This window comes from Protopterus annectens, chromosome 5.part1 (genome assembly GCF_019279795.1).
Source record: "Protopterus annectens isolate FY-2018-M chromosome 5.part1, PAN1.0, whole genome shotgun sequence".
Lineage (NCBI taxonomy): Eukaryota > Metazoa > Chordata > Ceratodontiformes > Protopteridae > Protopterus > Protopterus annectens.
The window spans coordinates 532,418,310-532,437,852 of NC_056736.1; the positions used below are offsets into that span (position 1 = coordinate 532,418,310).

The following is a 19,543-nucleotide window of genomic DNA, read 5'->3' on the forward strand; positions in this document are numbered from 1 at the left end:
AACTCCACCAAAGAAGATGTTTGTTTTGGCCTAAATTTTCCTTTGCCTGTGAGGGACAATTCGACAACTCGGCAAGGGACATATGTGGGTCGAGAACAGCACATGGGCAGAGGAAAGGAGTACAACTCGTTACAAAAGGAAACTGCAGGAAGACACAAACAGTCTGCAGAATGTGAAGAAAACCTTCTCAAAAGTAAGACTTTAGTATTCAATTTGTCCAAGCATATATTGACTCAAGAAGAAATGCATGTTTTAATGAAAGGCTTGTCCTTTATACCATCTAGAAATATGTCATTGACTGATATTGTTTTTGATATAAAGAAGTTCACAAGGAATCTAACATTAAGACATATGTTTAAAACTGATGCACATGACAGTGAATTTGTGTTTAAGAAACCGAGCACCTTTGTTCCTAAGCTTAATTCTTTAGTTAATGCCTTTGAACAAGTTTGCATTAGTGATGTATACAATGCTTACTATAATTACAACAGTTGTAATGCTGCTAGAAATAATTTAAGTGCAAGTGAATTTCAGGCTTTAAGGAATTTAGAAAATAATGTAAACATTGTCATTAGACCTGCCGACAAGGGAGGCAGGATAGTAGTTTTAGATAGAGATCAATATTTTTCATTAATGCATGATATGTTATGTGATGGAGAATATTATGTTAAGGTTGATTCATTGCATATGGGCTTTGTTATCACTTCAGTTTCAGAACATATTAAGTACTTGGAAAGAATAGGCCTTATTGACAAAGAATTAGTTAAATATTTTCTGGTGACCAAACCTGTTTTACCTGTTATACAAGGGCTTCCCAAGCTACATAAAAACATAAAGGCACCACCTATGAGGTCAATAGTCTCAGGGAGAGGTTGGTGCACTGAGAGTATTTCTATATACTTAGAGAAGAAATTGAGACCTATTGTTGACTCATCTGTACATGTTTTAAGAGACACTGAACATTTTTTGCATGACTTATATGAAAGTATTAACTCACTATCCATATGTGATGGTCTGTTGCTGGTCACACTTGATGTCGTGTCATTATTCACGGTCATTCCAAATACTATAGGTATTGATTTTCTAGAAGAGTTTATAGTGAAAAAAGGAACTTACAATGGTGATGAGAAATTGTTACTGTTGGAGTTGATGAGGTTAGTTTTGTGCAATAACTTGTTTGTGTTTCAAGACCAAGTGTATTGGCAGAAAAATGGTGTAGCCATGGGGAGCTCTTGCTCCAACAGTTATGCCAATGCTGTGATGGTGACATGGGAGATGAAATATATATTGGATGGGCCCTATAAAAATTATATATATATTTCTATGGGAGGTTTTTGGATGATTGCTTCATTTTATGGAGAGGCACAACATCATGTTTATTAGAATTTCTAAACTTTATTAATAATTCGACTCAATTTTTGAAATTTACCATTGATTATTCAGATTCAAAGATTAGTTTTTTAGATGTGTCCGTATTTAGAGACTCAGAAAAGAGAATTACTAGTAAAATGTACAGGAAAGAGTGCTGGGTGAATGGTTTACTCTCTAGGGACAGTATGCACCCTAACTATATATTTAATAATGTTGTACAAAATCAGTTTTTAAGAGCGTCCAGACTGAGTGCTAACACAGAAGAATATGAGATGAGAATGAGTGCTACCAATTTAGAACTGTCGCAGAGAGGTTATAGTGAAGAAATGGTGGCTAGGAATGAGAACAAAGTTAGACAGTTTAGATATACCAAAGCCAGACCTTATTTTTCGGAAGGGTATGTCAGAAGTCCTAGGAAATATGACACTCAATTAAGAATTAGCATTCCTTATTCCAAAAATGTTAGTATGTATTCTGAAATATTTAATAAGCATTGGAATATTTTAACATCAGACCCTGAAATAGCGGAAGTAGGCTTGAGACCACAATTTACATTTAGGAATTATAGAAATTTGAAAAGGAGATTATGCACCCCCAGGTCCAGTTCTACAAAGAATGATAAGAATGGCACAGAGCCCTGTGGCAAATGTGCTCAATGTGTTTACATAAATGAAAGCAAGTTTTTTAAACATCCAGATACAGGTAGAACTTTTGATATCAGAGTATTGTCCACCTGCAGTACTATGCACGTGGTATACCTGGCGGTCTGTGAAACCTGCAGTTGTTTTTATGTAGGTAAGACTGACCGAGCCCTGAGGGAAAGGATAAAAGAGCATGTCTATCATATTAAAAAGGGTACTATTTTTAATGCCCTAGCCAAACATGTCAGTAGAACAGGTAACAATCACAGTTTTAAATTTCAGGTTCTTTCCACAACATCTGAGAATATCAGAGGGGGTGATGTTAGATTAAGAACTGAGGAGATAGAGGCTAGATGGATTGTTATGCTAAGGGCCAATTTTGGACATGGGTTAAATGAAAGTCTACCTATCAGACCAGTTCTTTTAAAAAGGGGTCTGAAGAGATGAGGTGTTTTTATTATTATTTTTATTTTATGTATCTTACAATATTTTTGTGAACATACATATGTATTTATATTTTATATTATACACTTTATGCATATTGATATGTTTTTAACAAGTGTTTTTATATGTGTGTCTTTTTAAATACTGTACTGCATGCTATGTGATGTCAATAGATTTTACTATATAAGGTGTGGTTATTATCTGATTGAGTACACCTGATGAAGCATTGGTGAAAGCGCTTGTGTCTCTTTGTAATAAACCAGTACTGCTACTGAAGAATTTTTCATTGCTTTTTTACCTTTTTCTTTGAACTGGAGCCATACCTCAGTCAGTGTTTTTGGATACTTATTCGTTGGTGTTACTGGGGTTCCTGTTTGGTGTGGATTTTTGCTTCTTGTTTTATCAATTGCAGCATATTCTGTCTTATCCTTCTCCTCCAGCGAAGTTAATGCTTCGAGCACTAAGGTTGGTGTTAGCTGCCATAGTACTGCTTCCCTTGGCTTGCTTCTTTTTGCAAATTTTCCAATGGACCTTAGATGTACAGTGGTTCACTCTGTCATTTCATGCCTTTTCAGATAAACTCACCCCAATTTGTGTACTCCACATTCATTGGTGGATTCAGTCAGATGATCTCTTTCTGGCCAGACCCTTTGTTGATTTTCTTTCTGTTTCACTGTTGCAGTCTTTGCATTTGGGTTATCTGCTTGCAGGTAGCCCTCAGTCGGCCTGATTAACAAAGTCTTGGGTCCTGCATCAGTTGCTGTCCCTGCTTCCATGACGTCAGGTCATCAGGGGTATAAAACATGCAGCTGACGCCATTACATCAGTCTTTCTTGCCGTGTGGTGCCCGAAGCAGAAGCAGTTCGCAAGTGCCGGTTGGCCGACTCCTGAAATTTTCGTTTTCGAGTTTCAGAACCAAAGTCTTCAATTAAAGCTAAGTACCCCGTTGGGGAAACTTTTTCTTGCTCCTTACCGATGTCCGTAAAAGTTAATAATTGCATTACTTGTGGAAAGCAAATACCTCATAAAGATTTTCATTTGTACTGTATTCCTTGCCTATGCCCTGACCACGACGTACCTTGCTATCGGTTTTGTGTTTTATTTAATCAGCGCACTATCCGTCGTCTGTATATTTTCACCTCTAAGTATTTTGGTTCTCGGTTTAATTATCCAGAAATATCATCGGTTAGCCATCCGACTACCGGGATTCTGAAAAAACACAAAGATAAAGACAGAGACAGGCTGCCAAGGTCCAAAACTGCTGACGATGCTTCTCCTAAGCCAGTCACCAGTTCGCCGGTACTCAGTGAAGCACTTTCGCAGCCCTTGATACTCACTACTTCTGATTCGCAGGCCTCTACTGAGACCCATTTGGAGTCCGGTATGCCGCGAGATGCTTAACTATGGAACCCGTGGGTGTCTCTACCTTGGATGGGTTCGGAGCTGCTGTGCAGACACCGGCTTCTGAGGGTGTATTCAGGGCTACGGACTTGCATTTTAAACAGACACCTCCTTCTTTACTTAGGCCTAAGTCTCGATCCATGCCTAAAAAACGACGCCCAGGCCACATGCTCAGGCCTCTATGCCTAAAAAACAAATAAGAATGGATGAAGATCTAATAACTCTAATCAGGGGTAGCCAATCCCCCCCCCCCCACTTCTAAGAGGCCTAAGACTGAAGTTGATTATGAATCTTCTGATCAGGATTCTGTTTCTGATTCGTCTGATGATCTGGATTTGCCCGTATCTACTTATAAAGATTCTGATGCAGAGGACTCCATTCCCTCTGCTTCCCCTCCTGAGGATTTTTCTGTTGGGGAAACCTTACATACTCTAAGGGAGCATTTCCACTGGGAAAGCCAGGATTTTTCTGATTCAAAAAAGAGGCTTAGGGATTTCCTCCTCCTACCTCAGCATAGGCCTTTAGCTATTCCTCCTGTACTACACATTGTTGAGGATGCTTTTTCGGAATCTAGTTTGGCCCCTGATTCCCTGCCTCCTGCTCCCAGAAAACCTGACAGATACTACCGGGTCCCTGAGTCCCACAAGTTCCTCTTTAAAAATCCTATTGCTGATCCAGAGACTGGGGCCCAAGGGCATTAAGGCTTCTACTGCTAAAAATCCTACCCCTTTTGATAGAGACTCCAGGGCGTTGGATAGATGGGGTAAGAAGGTTTACACTTCTGCAACCTTGGCCATTAGGGTTTTAAACTGCCAGTTTCATATGTTAAAGTATCAGCAACATGTTATTGGACTGCTTAAACAGGAAATTATGTTGATTCCTGACTGTGTGGAAAATAAAGAATTACAGGATTTAAAGCATTCTGCTGAACAAGTTGGAAAACATACTTTGCAATGTGGTTTTGATTCATTAGGGGCCTCTTGCAGGGCTACTGTTAGCGGGTCTGTGCTCAGAAGGCATGCTTTGTTTAAGGAGAAATCTTTGCCTGATCATGTTAAAGCTACATTGTTGGATGCTCCTTTAAATCAGGACCGCCTGTTTGGCAACAAAGCTGAGGAAGTTCTTAAAAAGATGGAAGATAAAGCTAAATCTATGCAAACTGTTAAAGATTTTTTACAAGTTCAGCCTCCTAGATTTAGTAGGCACTGGCACTCTTAAGAATTGGTCCTTTCCAGCCCTTCCAGGTCTTCTCAAACCAAACCCAGACACAGCAAAAACCCCAGGTTTCAGTCCCAGGGGGGACACACACAACTAAGCAGTGGGGGGGCCTCCACTTCCAACTCTGGGAATAAGACTACCCCTATGGTAACTTCCTTTTAAAATTTCCAAGCACTTTCAACTGGCTGCCCCTTTGTGGGGGAAAGATTGCTCTTCATGCAAAGAATTGGGAACTCATTACCCAGGACAAATGGGGTTTAAATATAGTGTCCCAGGGATACAAATTTCACTTCCACACGTTGCCAACACCAAGCGGGTGGCCGGACCTACCCCCAAATCAGTGGGCAGAGGCCCAAAAACACGTACTTTCTCTCTTAAGCATGGGGGCTATTCAGCTGGTACCAGAAGCGGAAAAGGGAAAAGGTTTCTACTCGAGACTTGTCCTGGTACCCAGAAAAGACTATTCATGGTGTCCTATCCTGGACCTGTCTACTCTAAACACCTTTTTGGAGATTCCAAAATTCAAGATGCTGACTTCAACAATTACTTCCTATGCTAGGCAAAGATGCCTGGTTGGCAACACTAGATTTAAAAGAAGCATACCTGCACATCCCAATCAGGTAATCTTGCAGAAGATACCTACGCTTCAAAGCAGGCTACACGCACTATCAGTTCTCTGCACTGCCTTTTCATAGGTTCATAGGTTCATACTGGGCTATCTGCCCAAGGGCATTTATAAGCCTAGCCCATAGTTATGTGGCTTTCGCCACCCTTTTAGTTTGAATAAAACTATGCCTATTATTTTGTTGTGCCTCTGTCAAGCAGTGACACTGAAGTAATCCCTGGGGTATATCTGCGATCTCCCATCCATTGGACAAGATTCCTCTTGAACAAGGCCAGCGAGGTGCTCTGCCTCACATGTACCGGGATTTTGTTCCACAGCATAGGGAGTCTCTGGGTGATGAATCTGTCCCTCCAGCACGTTCTATTAATAACCGTGTCAAGGTTTAAGTCTCCGCCCTTGTGGTTCTGAGGGATCTAGATTTTTCGAGGTGAAGCATATTCATCAAATCTGGGTTTGACATGGCCTTATATGTCAGGCACAGGTCACCTCTGAGCAAGCGGTATGAGACTGAATAGAGCTGGAGTTCTTTCAGTCGGGCAGCATAAGACATATTTTTGAGACCCTTTATCCTTTTGGTGAGGAACTTTTGGGGCCTTTCCAGCTGCTGCAGGTGTCGGGTCAGATACATTCCGAATGGGGCATTGTACTCAATCATAGGTCTAAAGAGTGATGAGTACAGGGGGACGATGACCTCCCTAGATCTAGATGTGAATCCCTTCATGATCAGGTGGGCAATGTAGAAGGTTTTCCTAACTACTTTAGCAACATGAGTGTCAAACGAAGGCTACTGTCAACCTGGGTCCCCAAATCCCTGATGACTTCTTCTGTGCTCAGTGGATTGCCACCTATATGGTAGCTAGGGGTAACCTTGTTTTTCGAAGGGTATGACTATGCATTTCTTAGCTTAACTTTAGGCCATGGCACTGGCACCAGTTATCCGCTTCTGTGAGGCCCTTCTGAAGGATATCTGTGTCAGATGTGTTTTCGACTATGGCCAGTTTGCAGTCATCTGCAAACTTTGTCAGCCATAACCCTCCTGTGTTTGCTTGTACTTCAGAAAAGTAGATGCAACAAGAGTGGACCCAGGACTGAGCCCTGTGGGACACCACTTGTGACAGGCTTTGAGTCTGACATGGCTCCAGCAACTCTGACCCTGTGGGTTCTGTCACTTAGCCAGTTTGCAACCCATCTTGTGATGTATGGGTTTACATTCAAGCTGATGAGTTTTTCGATGATACCTGAGTGGGTATTGTGTCAAGGCCTTTGCCAGGTCGAGGTAGGCTGTATGGACTGCCTTTCCTCATCAATGGCCTTGGTGACTGTCTCGAAAAAGTCAACCAAGTTTAAAAGGCATGATCTGTCTTTGACAAAGCCAAACTGGGTTGGATCCAAAGTCTGCAAGTTCCCTATGTCTTTATTTATGAGTTCCATTATGATCCTCTCCATGGCTTTGCAGATAAGGCTTGTCAAGCTAATGGGACAGTAATTTCCAGGGTCGGTGGAGGCACCGCCTTTGTGAAGTGGGACCACAGTCGCCACTCCTTGGATCCTGAGGTGAGGCTAAGATTAAACAGCTGTCCTAACTGCGGGTTTAATTCCTCATTGCGTGGAGCACACAGCAGGGGACACCATCCGTCCCATGGATGCTGTGTTTTGCCTTGGAGAGCAGTTCTCACCTGGGCTTGGAGATGTTTCGGGGGCTACAATCCTCTGGTATAGATATCTCTCCTTTTGGGGCGGGGGAGTTTGCACTGAACCTGTCAGCCAGTATGTTGGCAATGTGTGTAGGTTCAGTAATCTTCACATCATTTTGAACTAATTCTGAGCATATCTGGGAGTTTCCTCCTAGGTTTCTAACATAGATAAAGAAAGCCTTATGATTGTCTTTTGAGTCCTTGGCTATTTTTCTCTAAACATTTGCCTTGGATGATTTTATGAGAGCTCTTAGTTTTTTACTTATAATGATCAAAGGTGTCTTACCTTTCAAGGATTTTGCTCTATCTTGTAGTAGCTTCCTCCTTTTGTTGTAGAGCTTGTTTATGGCTGGGGTCCACCAGACTGGACACTTGCCTTTGGTACAAAGAGTCTTAGTTTTGTTTGGGATTGCCTGATCCATGCAGTCCTGTAGGTGCTGGTAGAAGGCATTTGTAAGTGATTCAGCGGTTTGAGTAATGTTTACCACTGGCTCAGGGGCCTTAAAGGAGACCACACTAGTTTTAGAAGTGTGAAGTCGGCTTTGAGAAGTTTTCACTGTGGTCTTTTTTATTTCAGGTGGGGGCGGGATGAGGACCTCCAGCAAGATTAGTTTATGATCTGATCTCACCAGTGAGGGGTATACTTCCGGTGTTGAACATTGTGATCCCATGTTCGTGATGATGAGATCAAGTATGTTTTCTCCTCTTGTGGGGATGGTGACTAGTTGTTCCATGGCATTTGAGTTTATGAACTCCAGGAACCTTTGGGCTAGAATGTTTGGGCTTGAGTAGTGTTCCCAGTCTATATTAGGGTAGTTGAAGTCACCTAGTATGGCGTATCTACTGTGCCCAGGGTATTCACAAAGTGCCTAGCTCCAGTTATTGCATTTTGCAGGCAAAGAAATATTCAAATATACCCATACCTGGACGATTGTCTAATTCAGGCAGAAAGCCAGAACATACTTTTGAATCATCTGACCTTTGTACAACGGGTTCTAACTTGTCTGGGGTACACCATAAACAAAAAGAAATCACACCTGTTACCCTGTCAACAAATTATATTCCTGGGAGCAAGCTTGAATACAACTTCCCAGATGGCTTACCTCACGCCAGATAAACAAATTAATTTGACAACCTACTTCAAACAAGTGGCCACAAAAACCCTGCTATCTGCAAGACAAATACTGCAAGCCTTGGGGTTCATGGCCTCCTGCATTCTTCTAATTCCATATGCAAGACTGCATATGAGGAAACTACAATGGTATCTAAAAAGCCTATGGTGCCAACATTCTCAAGACCTAGAAACAATGATTCCTATCATACCTTGCCTACGCCTAGAGTTTCTTTGGTGGGCAGAGGCCTGCCAACAAAACAAGGGACTACCTTTCACACCACCCCCTGCCACCCAAACCCTAACAACAGACGCATCAGAGTATGCATGGGAGGCTCACCTGGCAGGGAAGTGCATTCAGGGCAAATGGAACCCAAGTCAAATGCACCTGCATATCAATCAAAAAGAAATGTTAGCTGTACAGAATGCTGTGACAGCCTTCAAGAACCACATTCTTCCAGGACAACACCACTGTTATGTGGTAAATAAACAAGCAGGAGGGTGCACATTCTTATCCCCGCTGCAGACTAGCCATGGCATTGTGGAACACAGCCTTGAGCTACCAAGTGCACCTACAAGCTCAATTCCTGCCAGGAAAATTAAATACACTGGCAAATGGACTAAGCAGAAACCTCATCGACCCACACGAGTGGAAACTGGAACCAAAGATTTTCAACATGTTGACAAGCAAATGGGGGAGCCCAGATATAGACCTGTTTGCCACTCCCCAGAACTACCAATTGGAAAAATTTTGCACAAGGACTCCCCACAAACAAGCCTGGAAAGTGGATGCTCTGTCCTTCAGCTGGAAAAACCTATCAGTCTATGCCTTCCCCCCTGTGCCTCTGCTCTCCAAAGTACTACTAAAAATCAAACAGGACAAACCAAGGATGATTTTGATTGCTCCAGACTGGCCACGCCAACACTGGTACACCCTCCTGCGCAGTGTGTCACGGTTATCTCCATGGCACCTGCCTCAGACTCCTTCCCTGCTGTCTCAGCAGGAGAGCCAGATTCTGCACCCTCAGCGTCTAACACTGAACCTTGCATCCTGGCTAATTACTTAATCTCTCCTTTACCATCCCTCAGCAAACATGTGATGGATATCATTTTAGAGGTAAGGAGGCATAGTAATAGAAAATCTTATGCTGAAAAATGGAAAAGATTGTGTGCCTGGCACCAATCTCAAGGCATGAGTACAGCAATGCCCAATTTACCTCAGATTTTACAATACCTAACTGAGATGCTTCACAAGGGCCTGTCTTTTTCCTCCATTAAAATCCACGCCTCAGCCATTTCAGCTCGTTATAACACAGAACCTCCCCTCTTCTCTCATCCACTGCTCAAGCAGTTCTTCAGAGGGGCCAAAAATTTGAGACCACCCAGGAGAGCTCCAACCCTAGCCTGGGACCTTAATTTTGTCTTGGAGAAACTCACTCTACCTCCTTTCGAGCCAGCTGCTACTGCAGACTTAAAATTTATTTCTTGGAAAACAGCTTTCCTTTTAGCAATTACTTCAGCTGGAAGGGTATCTGAATTACAGGCCCCTATGGCAGTGGAGCCTTTCATCATCTTTCATGTGGACAGGGTGTCCCTCAGAACCAATCCATCCTTCATACCCAAGATGGTATCCAGTGTGGCTCTTAATCAGTCCATTCATTTGTCAACCTTCTTTCCCAATCCACAGAATAAAGGGGAACAGATACGGCATTCGTTAGATGTGCACAGACAATTTAGTCTACTTGGACAGGACTAAACCTCAAAGGAAATCTGAGCAACTGCTGGTGGAATTTGCTGCAGGGGCAGAGGGGAAGGCTGTTTCAAAGCAAACCGTTTCTAAATGGATAAGCCATTGCATTCATTTCTGCTATAAGCACCATGGAAAACCTATCCCCCAGGGGATCAGACCTCACTCCACCAGGGCTGCAGCTATCTCTACAGCCTTTCTCAGAGGCATCCCTACCAGGGACATCATAGAAGCTGCTACCTGGAGTTCTGTACATACTTTCGCCAAACATTATCATTTGCCAATTTTTTCTAAATCCAGAGCTGGCTTTGCCACTGCAGTCTTGCAGGGCCTTATAACTGGCCCTAATGCTATCTAAATTCCTCCTCCCAACCATAGCTTTGGGAATCTACCCAAATGTAATGACTGCAACAGTGAAACACGAAGAACATAGTACAGTTGTGTACACTTACCATAAATGTAGATGTTTGAGTGTATTCACTGTTGCAGTCCTGGTTACCCTCCCTCCAGCCCCGTAACTTCTTTCCCTTACTATGCTTAAAAGCCTTTTTGGTGTATTTGCTTTTTTGTTGGAGGTATATCTTTGTACTTTTATATTTAATTGCTTCCAATTAGGGGGGCACCTGACATCTGGGGCAAGAAAAACTGATGTAATGGCATCGGCTGCACTGCATGTTTTATACCCCTGATGACCTGACATCATGGAAGAAGGGATAGCAACCAATGCAGGACCCAAGACTTTGGTTAATCAGGCTGACTGAGGGCTTCCTGCAAGCAGATAACCCAAATGTAATGACTACAACAGTGAATACACTCGAACATCTACATTTATGGTAAGTGTACACAACTATACTTTCTGAATCCAGTTGCCACAGTGACCAAAGACATCTCCCAACTGGGGTAGAATAGGGTCATTTCTTGGAAAGGACGGTCTTAGGCATGTGGTCCTCCCAAAAGACCAAATTTCATATCAGCGTTTTAGAGATGAGAGCAGTCCTTTTAAACTCTGCAGTCATTTCAAGAATATCTCCCTCTGGGGACTGTTGCAGTTCAGACAGACGGTAATCTGATACATCAACAAGCAAGGAGAATTCTGATCTTACCCTCTGTGCAGAGAGGCCATAAGTGTGTGGGAATGGGCAATCTCTTCAGACCTCTTTCTAATTGTGACTCGCATTCCAGGAAAACCAACTTGCTGGCAGACAAATTGAGCATATCTATTCTAATGCCTCACCAGTGTTCTCTTAACCAGTCAGTAGCAAACATGATCTTCAGGTGTTGGGGCCAGCCTTGCTGCGACCTGTTTGCCTCCCCTCTCAACAAAAAATGCAGCACATACTTTGCTGTGATCCCCCCTCAGGTGGAATTGCATAGCTGCTTCATGTTTGGCCCTCTGGTCTCCTTTACGCTTACCCTCCTCCTCCCCTAATTCCAAAATTCTTATAGGAAGCAAGCAGGTTGAAGAACTCTCTAACCCTCATTGCCCCATTATGGCAAATTTGGTTCCCCTTCCTATGGTCTCATCTTTGTTGTCCTCCATGGATACTGGAGCCTCGTCAGGATCTCCTGTCTCATCCATCAGGCATTCAACATCCCAACCTTCTTGCCCTCTGGTTAACAGCATGATTTTTCCTTTTCCAGTAATACTCAAGACAGTCCAGGCTCTCTTCCCCAGTTCGTGACATTATTTTAGCATCACAAAAAACTTCCACTGAGAATGTGTATAGGAGTAAATGGAAAAGGTTTTCTATTTAGGCTTCTAACGAAAACATTTACCCTTTTTCGGCCCCAACTTCTGCAGTTCTCTTTTTTTTTTTCACAACCCTTTTTAATCAAAGAGCCAGTTTTCTACAATTAAACTTCAGTTGGCAGCAATCTCTAATTTATATTCAGGAAATAAATTTCTCCCTGGCCGCCTCTAGATTTTGCAAAGCTTTTATGAAGAGCGTTTTTCTCCTCAGATCTTCGATAAAGGATCCTTCACCACCTTGGGACCTTATGGTAGTTCTTCGAGGTTTAACTCAGAAACCCTTTGAACTGTCAGACAAATGTGATCTAAAAATTTTTTCATGGAAAACAGCCTTTCTGTTAGCAATAACTTCAGCAAAAAGAATTTCTGAACTGTAGGCTCTTTCAGCGAAACCCCCTTACATCATTTTTCATAAACATAGCGTCCTGTATATGACCTAACCCTTCTTTTGTACCTAAGGTGGCTTCTGAAATTAATATCAACCAGTCCATTAACTTACCTGTCCTTTTTCCAAAGTTTTCCAATAAGGGAGAGTACATGCTACATCTCCTTGATCTCTGTACATGGTCAACAACGTTTTTATCTTTAACAGGACAACGCAATATAAAAAGTCAGATCAGCTTTTCATATCCTTTTCATCAAATCGCCTGGATCAAGCAGTTTCTAAAATTACCCTGGCCAAATGGAGTACAGACTGCATTTCACTAATTTATTCTCAAAAAGACTTACCAAGACCTCACCAAGCTCATTCAACTCGATCATTGGTTACTTCATCAGCTTTTTTGGTCAAGGACCTGTGTTGATGACATTTGTGCATCAGCCACATGGTCCAAAGCCCATACCTTTATTTCACACTACAAATTGGATATCATATCCAGAAGTAGAGCCTCATTTGGGTTGGCAGTTCTCTGGAATATCCTTCCATGTGGGCCACCCAAGGTTTATGTAGCTGGGGACTTTGTCCCATTAGTTAGAGAGAATGAAAAGGACATCATCAAATTTATAAATGTTTTACTCGCTATAACTAGGCATGTGTTGTCCATTTTCATTCTTCCTCAACTTCCTTCCCATGAGTCCCCCCATCCTTTTTGCTTCTGGATGAACCTATTGAATTGTGGTTGGAACCTACTGTTCCAGATTTGAACCCTGTCTTTATTTCTGTTTATTCTATTTTTCTATTGAAAAACTGGGAGATGAAGCAGCAAATTCGATCTGAGAAAATGGGTATGGAGTGCAGCATTATGGGTAGAGGGAGGAGCTTGAGAACTGGATTTGAAATGTGGTATATGCAGCCGAGTCAGATCTCAGGATCTGATCTGAACCCATTAGTGAGGAAGAATGAAAATAACACAAATGCCTAGTTATGGTGAATACATAACTTATAGTTAAATATGAGACTTAATACATTGTGTCATTGAGAAGCTTGAAAAGTATTATGTCACTTGTAGCTATGACACAGATCTCAAGTAAGTAAGCAATGAAAGCTTTTTCAGCTTCTTGACCAGCAGTTTTCACCCATTCTATCATCAGTGACTAGGGGAGGGGGATTGGAATTACTAGACAGTCTTAAACTGTCCCTCATGATTTTTTAGCCAGTTATAGCATTGCATATATTTCATCATGAAGGGAGCATTCCAGGAAATAGTAACAGGTTATAAGCCTTTGATATAATCTCGAATTATGGTGTAAATGTCTTTTTAGTTTGCCACAAGTGCTTTTTGGTATCTAGATTGATATGGCAGTGGAGTGTCTCCCATACTGGTAAACAGGCACCAAAATAATTGACCCCCCTCTACCTTACTTTTGAAGCTATTTTTCTTTCGGACAAGGGTTCATCCATCCATTCTGTCACATTACAACCAGAACACCAGGAATGCTGTTGGCATTCTTGGGACGCATCTTGTCCTTGAGCACTACTTTAGGTAGTAGCTTTCGACCATGATCCAAATCTGAGAGGCAAATGGTAATGCATTGGTGTACTTGATTTTGAGTCTTTTCCTTTCGCATTTTGCCACTAGTCGTAGAATCCTAAAAATGTTTTATTCCTATTACCAGCAGCGGCTGTTAAATAAATAGTGTGGTAGAATGTATTTATTTTTCATTATTTTTAGTATTTTTTAACTAGGCAGGTGGACTGATCTTGTTGACCATTTTCACCATGATCCAGGCTCTGTGAGCATTAAAAGAAAGCATCAGCACAATTACATTTTGTAGAGAGAGACAGGAAACTGTGAAAACAGTAAGATGAAACATGAATTTATTATATAATAAACAGCGCTGTGTATAAAATTCAATTAACTATTTACAGCTGCGTAGAAGGTATAACAAAAATGTATTAGTTGACACAGTAGGGTACGAAAATAAAACTTACAACTTTGGTGTGACATTCTTTGGCAGTTGTTGCCAAACTATATTTTTCACCTTTTCATAAAACTCCAAAAGTGTATTACTTTGTTCACCAATTGTGGTTGGCCTTAAAAATGAAAAATGCTCATTTTCATTGCAGTGGATTTTTTGGTAACTTGGAAGCGTCTTTGCATTGAAAACCACAAATCAAGTTCCTCCTGTATATCATAAAGTTGATAAGCCCGCCATCTCTATCCAGGTGACTGTTGTTTATGTTTAATGTTGTATTCACTTCTCCTTTGAGATTTTCTTTAGGAGCTTAGGCAGTTATTTTATCCATGCCATCTGTTTTTCATTCAGGTGAAACTGCTTGTTCTGCCTCCTAGCAACATCAGCTTTAAATTAAATAATATGATTGCTTTTTCATGTTTTTGCTGCAGAGTGTCAATTTTTTATGTTTAACAAGTGCACGTTTTGAAGTCACTGTCATTTTGAATATAAATATAAATAAAGCTACCCTAATATTGGGTTGCTACTGCTATGTTTGCTGGTAGGTGCAAATCTTTAAGAGACATCCTCCGACTGTGAGCTTATATCCTGTAATGTAGTTATTAAACATATGAGTGGACTACTTTTAGAATACAAAAAAAGTGAATTTGAATATATGTTTTTAAACTAAAACAATGTAAATCATGTTATAATAGCAGTAAATCTTATTAAGATGTGGGTTTGGTTGGATTGCTGTTTTGATGAAACCATATTGTCTGTGTGTACATCCCATTATAACTCAACCCAGGTATGTTTTAGTGCTGTAGTCTTGTGAAACATGTTGTATCTTTTTAAATATGTTTCCAGGACGTTTCCAAAAATATGACAAATGACTGTGCATTAACAGCCAGTTCTCAAGTCATTGAGGTGCTACTGTTCAGTTTATATATAATGTTAAAAATAGTAAATAAATAAGTAACTATGTAATTGCACTTTGTTACATCTAGTGGTAGATTTTTAAGCTTCTCCAATGAAAAGTTACATCTAGTGGTAGATTTTTAAGCTTCTCCAATGAAAAGTATCATCATTTTACAGTTTTTTGATGTATTGTTTATTTGCCTTTCAGCTCTGCCTTCTCCTTTGCTTGTGTATGGTATTGTGCAATTGTGACTGCTGGTATGGGCCATCTCTGCATCATTCAGTTAATCAACATCAGCTATAATGTGACAGAAAGGGAAGCACGCATCGCATTACGAGAGGAAATCGGGCGCAAGTACTTATGGGGTCTAATTGTGGATACAGGCCAGTACAACCATGGTTTCCTAAAAAACTGGAAGGAATTCCTCACAATGAAGTCACCTCAGTCTAGGCACAAAGTTGAAGACTTAATTTAAAGACTTTTAACCACACATATCTTGGGCCCACTGTTTTTGTGTGTAGAATTATGTAGGTCTTTGTTTACACAAAGCTTTCTTTATGGGTAAAACGGGTCTGTATGATGTATTTTATGGCCTTTTATCTCTGTCATTCCATCGATTTTAAACATGAGGCAGTCTGTCCATGTCCCTTATATGCATCTGCACATTGACCCTGCATTTGTCAATAGAGTTTAAAAGCTTTAGTAGTCTGCACTATGTAAGGCAAAGTCTAACAACACTCAACCTCCCTCTGAAGAACATTTTGTTGCAATGTATCTTCAGGAACTTCAGCACTGGCAAAGTAGGTTTGCTTCTACATGAAAAAGTGCATCAGAGGAATCCAAATTACTTAAAATGCCAAATTTATTTTCCTTGAAGTGCTTTGTACTCAGGACATCTGGAATAAATGAGCAGTACATCACTAGGTCACTTAACAACAGGCTAAGCTAGTCAGAATTATTTTTACACACAGCTGTGTTAGATGGCCATCTCTAATCAAAGAATAAACAAAACATTACTTGCTTGACAATCATTTTGAGATTTTGAATGAATTATTGTTATCATTACTAGTGTTGTTTTTATTATTATTAATGTTGCTATAATTAGTTGAAGTGCAATATATTTTCAGAGGTTCAGAAGCAGGAATCATATAGTAACTACTATGAGCTGTGTTTATTGTCCTGTCTCACTTAAGAATGTACACTGTGAGATGCCTAACCCAAAATGGCTACAACGGATGCAAGTATGACTGCTTTCAGTATTGGCTGTAGTCCAGCTATTAAGGCCAAGCTAACATGTTTATCACAGGCCCTAGTAAGCAACTGAGAATGAGCGTCTCTAGCAATTTACTGTGTCTTATTGCATTACATTGATCCAAGAGAAGGGGACCATACATATTGAGTGTCACCATTAGTTAAGCTCCCAGTCCAGTTTTGATATTTTATGGAATGTTTGTACGGTATTGAGGTGACCCATGCCTTGCTATTCAGATAGTCACACATGTGCATGACACTGGTAGCTCTCCCTAACTGGATAGCCTTATTCATTCTGTTTCACTTACTTCCGTAAGAGGTATTATAGAATTGTACATGAAGATGGCATCATGTATAACAAAGCTTGCAGCAGAAGGATGTAGTGGAACAGGGAAAGGTAAACTGTATGGGAAAGAGAGAAGGGGGAAGGGTGACCTGTATAGATGAATGCAAAAAAAATAGTAAAAACAAAAAAGAATACTGAAATATAACCAGCAGAAATGTAAAAGGGCAGCAAGGAAGAAATCAGAACTAATAACCAACGGACAAAATGTTCTGCCACTACAGAGCACCAATATTCTATAATAAATCACCAGTCAGCATGTTCTGTCTAGTGGCAGAACATTTCATCTGATCGATTGGTTATTAATACTGAAGTATACAAACAAGTTGCTCTCTTATAGCTTTTCTTAAGTGTGGCTTTCCCAAACTTCTAGTACTGCATGTTTTCACAGAGAAAGAAGAATGTCCTATACAGTAGCAAATTTGCTTGTCATGTCAATCTGTTAAAATGTTATACTTTGTTATATTCCACTGCTTGAATATTAGACAATACATCATTACTGGTACACTTGTTCCAGTGTTGAAGGGCTACCAGTGTATTTTCTGAATGGGAGCTTTCGGTTCTTTTAGTTAGGCATTGGGAGGTCATAGCACATTCTGTTTTATATGATTGTGAATAACTATTTACTATGCAAAGAGTGTATTTGTCAAATGTAATGTTGCCTTATTTTTTATGCTGCAGTTAGAGGAGTTAGATTTTTTTCCCATTACATGACCATTTTTCTGAGAAATGTGCAGCATTTTCGTAGCTCCACAATTTTAAAATAAAAAGATTGAACTATTAAGGCACTTCAAAGTGATATTTTGAACAAACAGGACACAATGTGATGATCTGCATACCTCTACACAAGCGAAGTGAGATAATGTGCTCCTGTTGTGGGACATATGACCTAATGTCAGGACAGTTTTGAAGATTCTTGCAATAAGATCACAGAGGCTCAAACATCTTCTCTGATTTTTATGGTTAAAAATGTACTGCATAGTGCATAGGATGCTTTCTTCAGGTTTGGCATGCAACCTTTCAGACATTCTTTGTACGAACATGATGCAAACTGCTTCGGGACATTGTTTAGGATCCCTGTGAAATTTAGTAACCCGTTTACAGCCTGCTTATGCTCTCACATGTCCAACTGTATCCTAACAAAAGCATCCAATTTAAGATCCTTCACTTGAGTGCTAATGTCACCCTTTACTCTGACTGCAGAGCCTTTACTTTGCTTACATGCTGACTTGCTATTCAAGTGCAAGTTTTGTCCATTATTTTGATGCCATTAGGTGGTTGATTTTTGAAACAAATTTCACTCTGCCATTGTGTCCTTCATGGAATTATCCATCCATACTGAAAGCCTGCAGATCTGTGAAGCTCTTGTCATTTTTCTCTGTGCCTTTATTACTCCCTTAAGATGTTTGTTAGTGCCTAGCTCACAAGTAAATTGTGTTTATAATGTACTGTTAAGGGCTTTTATACAAGGATTTCCATAAGTGAAAAAAGTCAGTGCTCTGCAGAGGTAGTAGCTATCTGTGCACAGGCGTAAGGTCATGATGGTTAGATATTAGCATCTTCCAGATGAATCACCATGAACATCATTTATTTTTATTGATTTTAATATACTTTCAGTAAGAAGGGGAATGTATGTTGGGGAGGGACTAATGCATACAACCATGTTTTCTGCACATTTTAATAACCATATATTGATATTTAAATTGTGTATATGTTTTCTATACTTAAAAAGTAAATAATTTCTAGTAGTCATAACGGGTGCTAAGGTAACTAAACAAAATACATTTTGGGATATCCCGCTGTTTATAACAATGTATAATTTGGTCATCCTGTAGATCAGAGGACAATTTTCTTGGTCAGATGATTTTTAATAGGTATTGCCTTTTTTAACTTGAGGTTAGTTTATTAAAGAACATTGTTTCAGCAATTAAAAAAAATGAGGAATATTTGAAGTAGCTTGTCATTTAAGAGCTTGGTAAATGAAGTCAATAGTGACAGGATGATGGACTTGTGTGTTACAATAAAAAAACAGTAATACACTAACTGTTTCTTCATATGTAAACTATATTTCTTACCTTTACTGTTCTCGAGATGTATTGCTGTATGATGTATGGAATGTAGTGATAAAAAATAATGTAAGAGAAGGACCTAGTGTTAAAAATATTGTACTCACTATACAGAACGTGATGGCAGATCTTGATGTATTCTGTATAATCCAGAAGAAATGTTGAATTATCACAGATAAACTGCAATAAAATAAAATTGTGCTCATATTATTTTTCTACTGTAAGCTTTCTGAAGGTGTTATCTAAAGAATGATGAAGTTTAATAATGATTAAGCTCTTATTCCAAACTAAATAGCAGTGTCAGTGACACAACAGGTAGCACGCTCACCTTTTCTGCAGAAGGCTGTGGATTCTGTTCCCACACCAGGTAGATGGATTGCTTAAGCTTCAGTGCAATGTTTAGGGCGTCCTGCAGTCCTGAGTCTTTCTGGTTGAGATGTCTAACTGAAGTCACTTCTGCATGAGTTTGTAGTAGCTCAGGTGGATGGTAGGATCCCAAGGCACCTATCAAAAAAGAGCAGGGATGGTTTATTAACCCTAATATTCAATCCGATGTCCAACTCATTCCATTAACCTGAGGGACTCTGTTCCGAGACTTGGAACCAACCGGCTGCCTTCTCACAGCTCG

General features: G+C 40.3%; 1 protein-coding gene across 3 annotated transcripts in view; it reads left to right on the top strand.

Moving 5' to 3' along the window:
• ZDHHC23 (zinc finger DHHC-type palmitoyltransferase 23) overlaps positions 1–19,122 on the top strand; it is a 543,478-nt gene extending 524,356 nt beyond the window's left edge. For all 3 annotated transcript variants that reach the window (XM_044073154.1, XM_044073152.1, XM_044073153.1), the window contains one exon: positions 15,463–19,122. In XM_044073154.1, coding sequence (XP_043929089.1) covers positions 15,463–15,730 — 268 coding nt within the window. In that variant the 3' untranslated portion in view covers positions 15,731–19,122. The remainder of the gene's footprint in view (positions 1–15,462) is intronic.
• Positions 19,123–19,543: the final 421 nt, after the last annotated feature.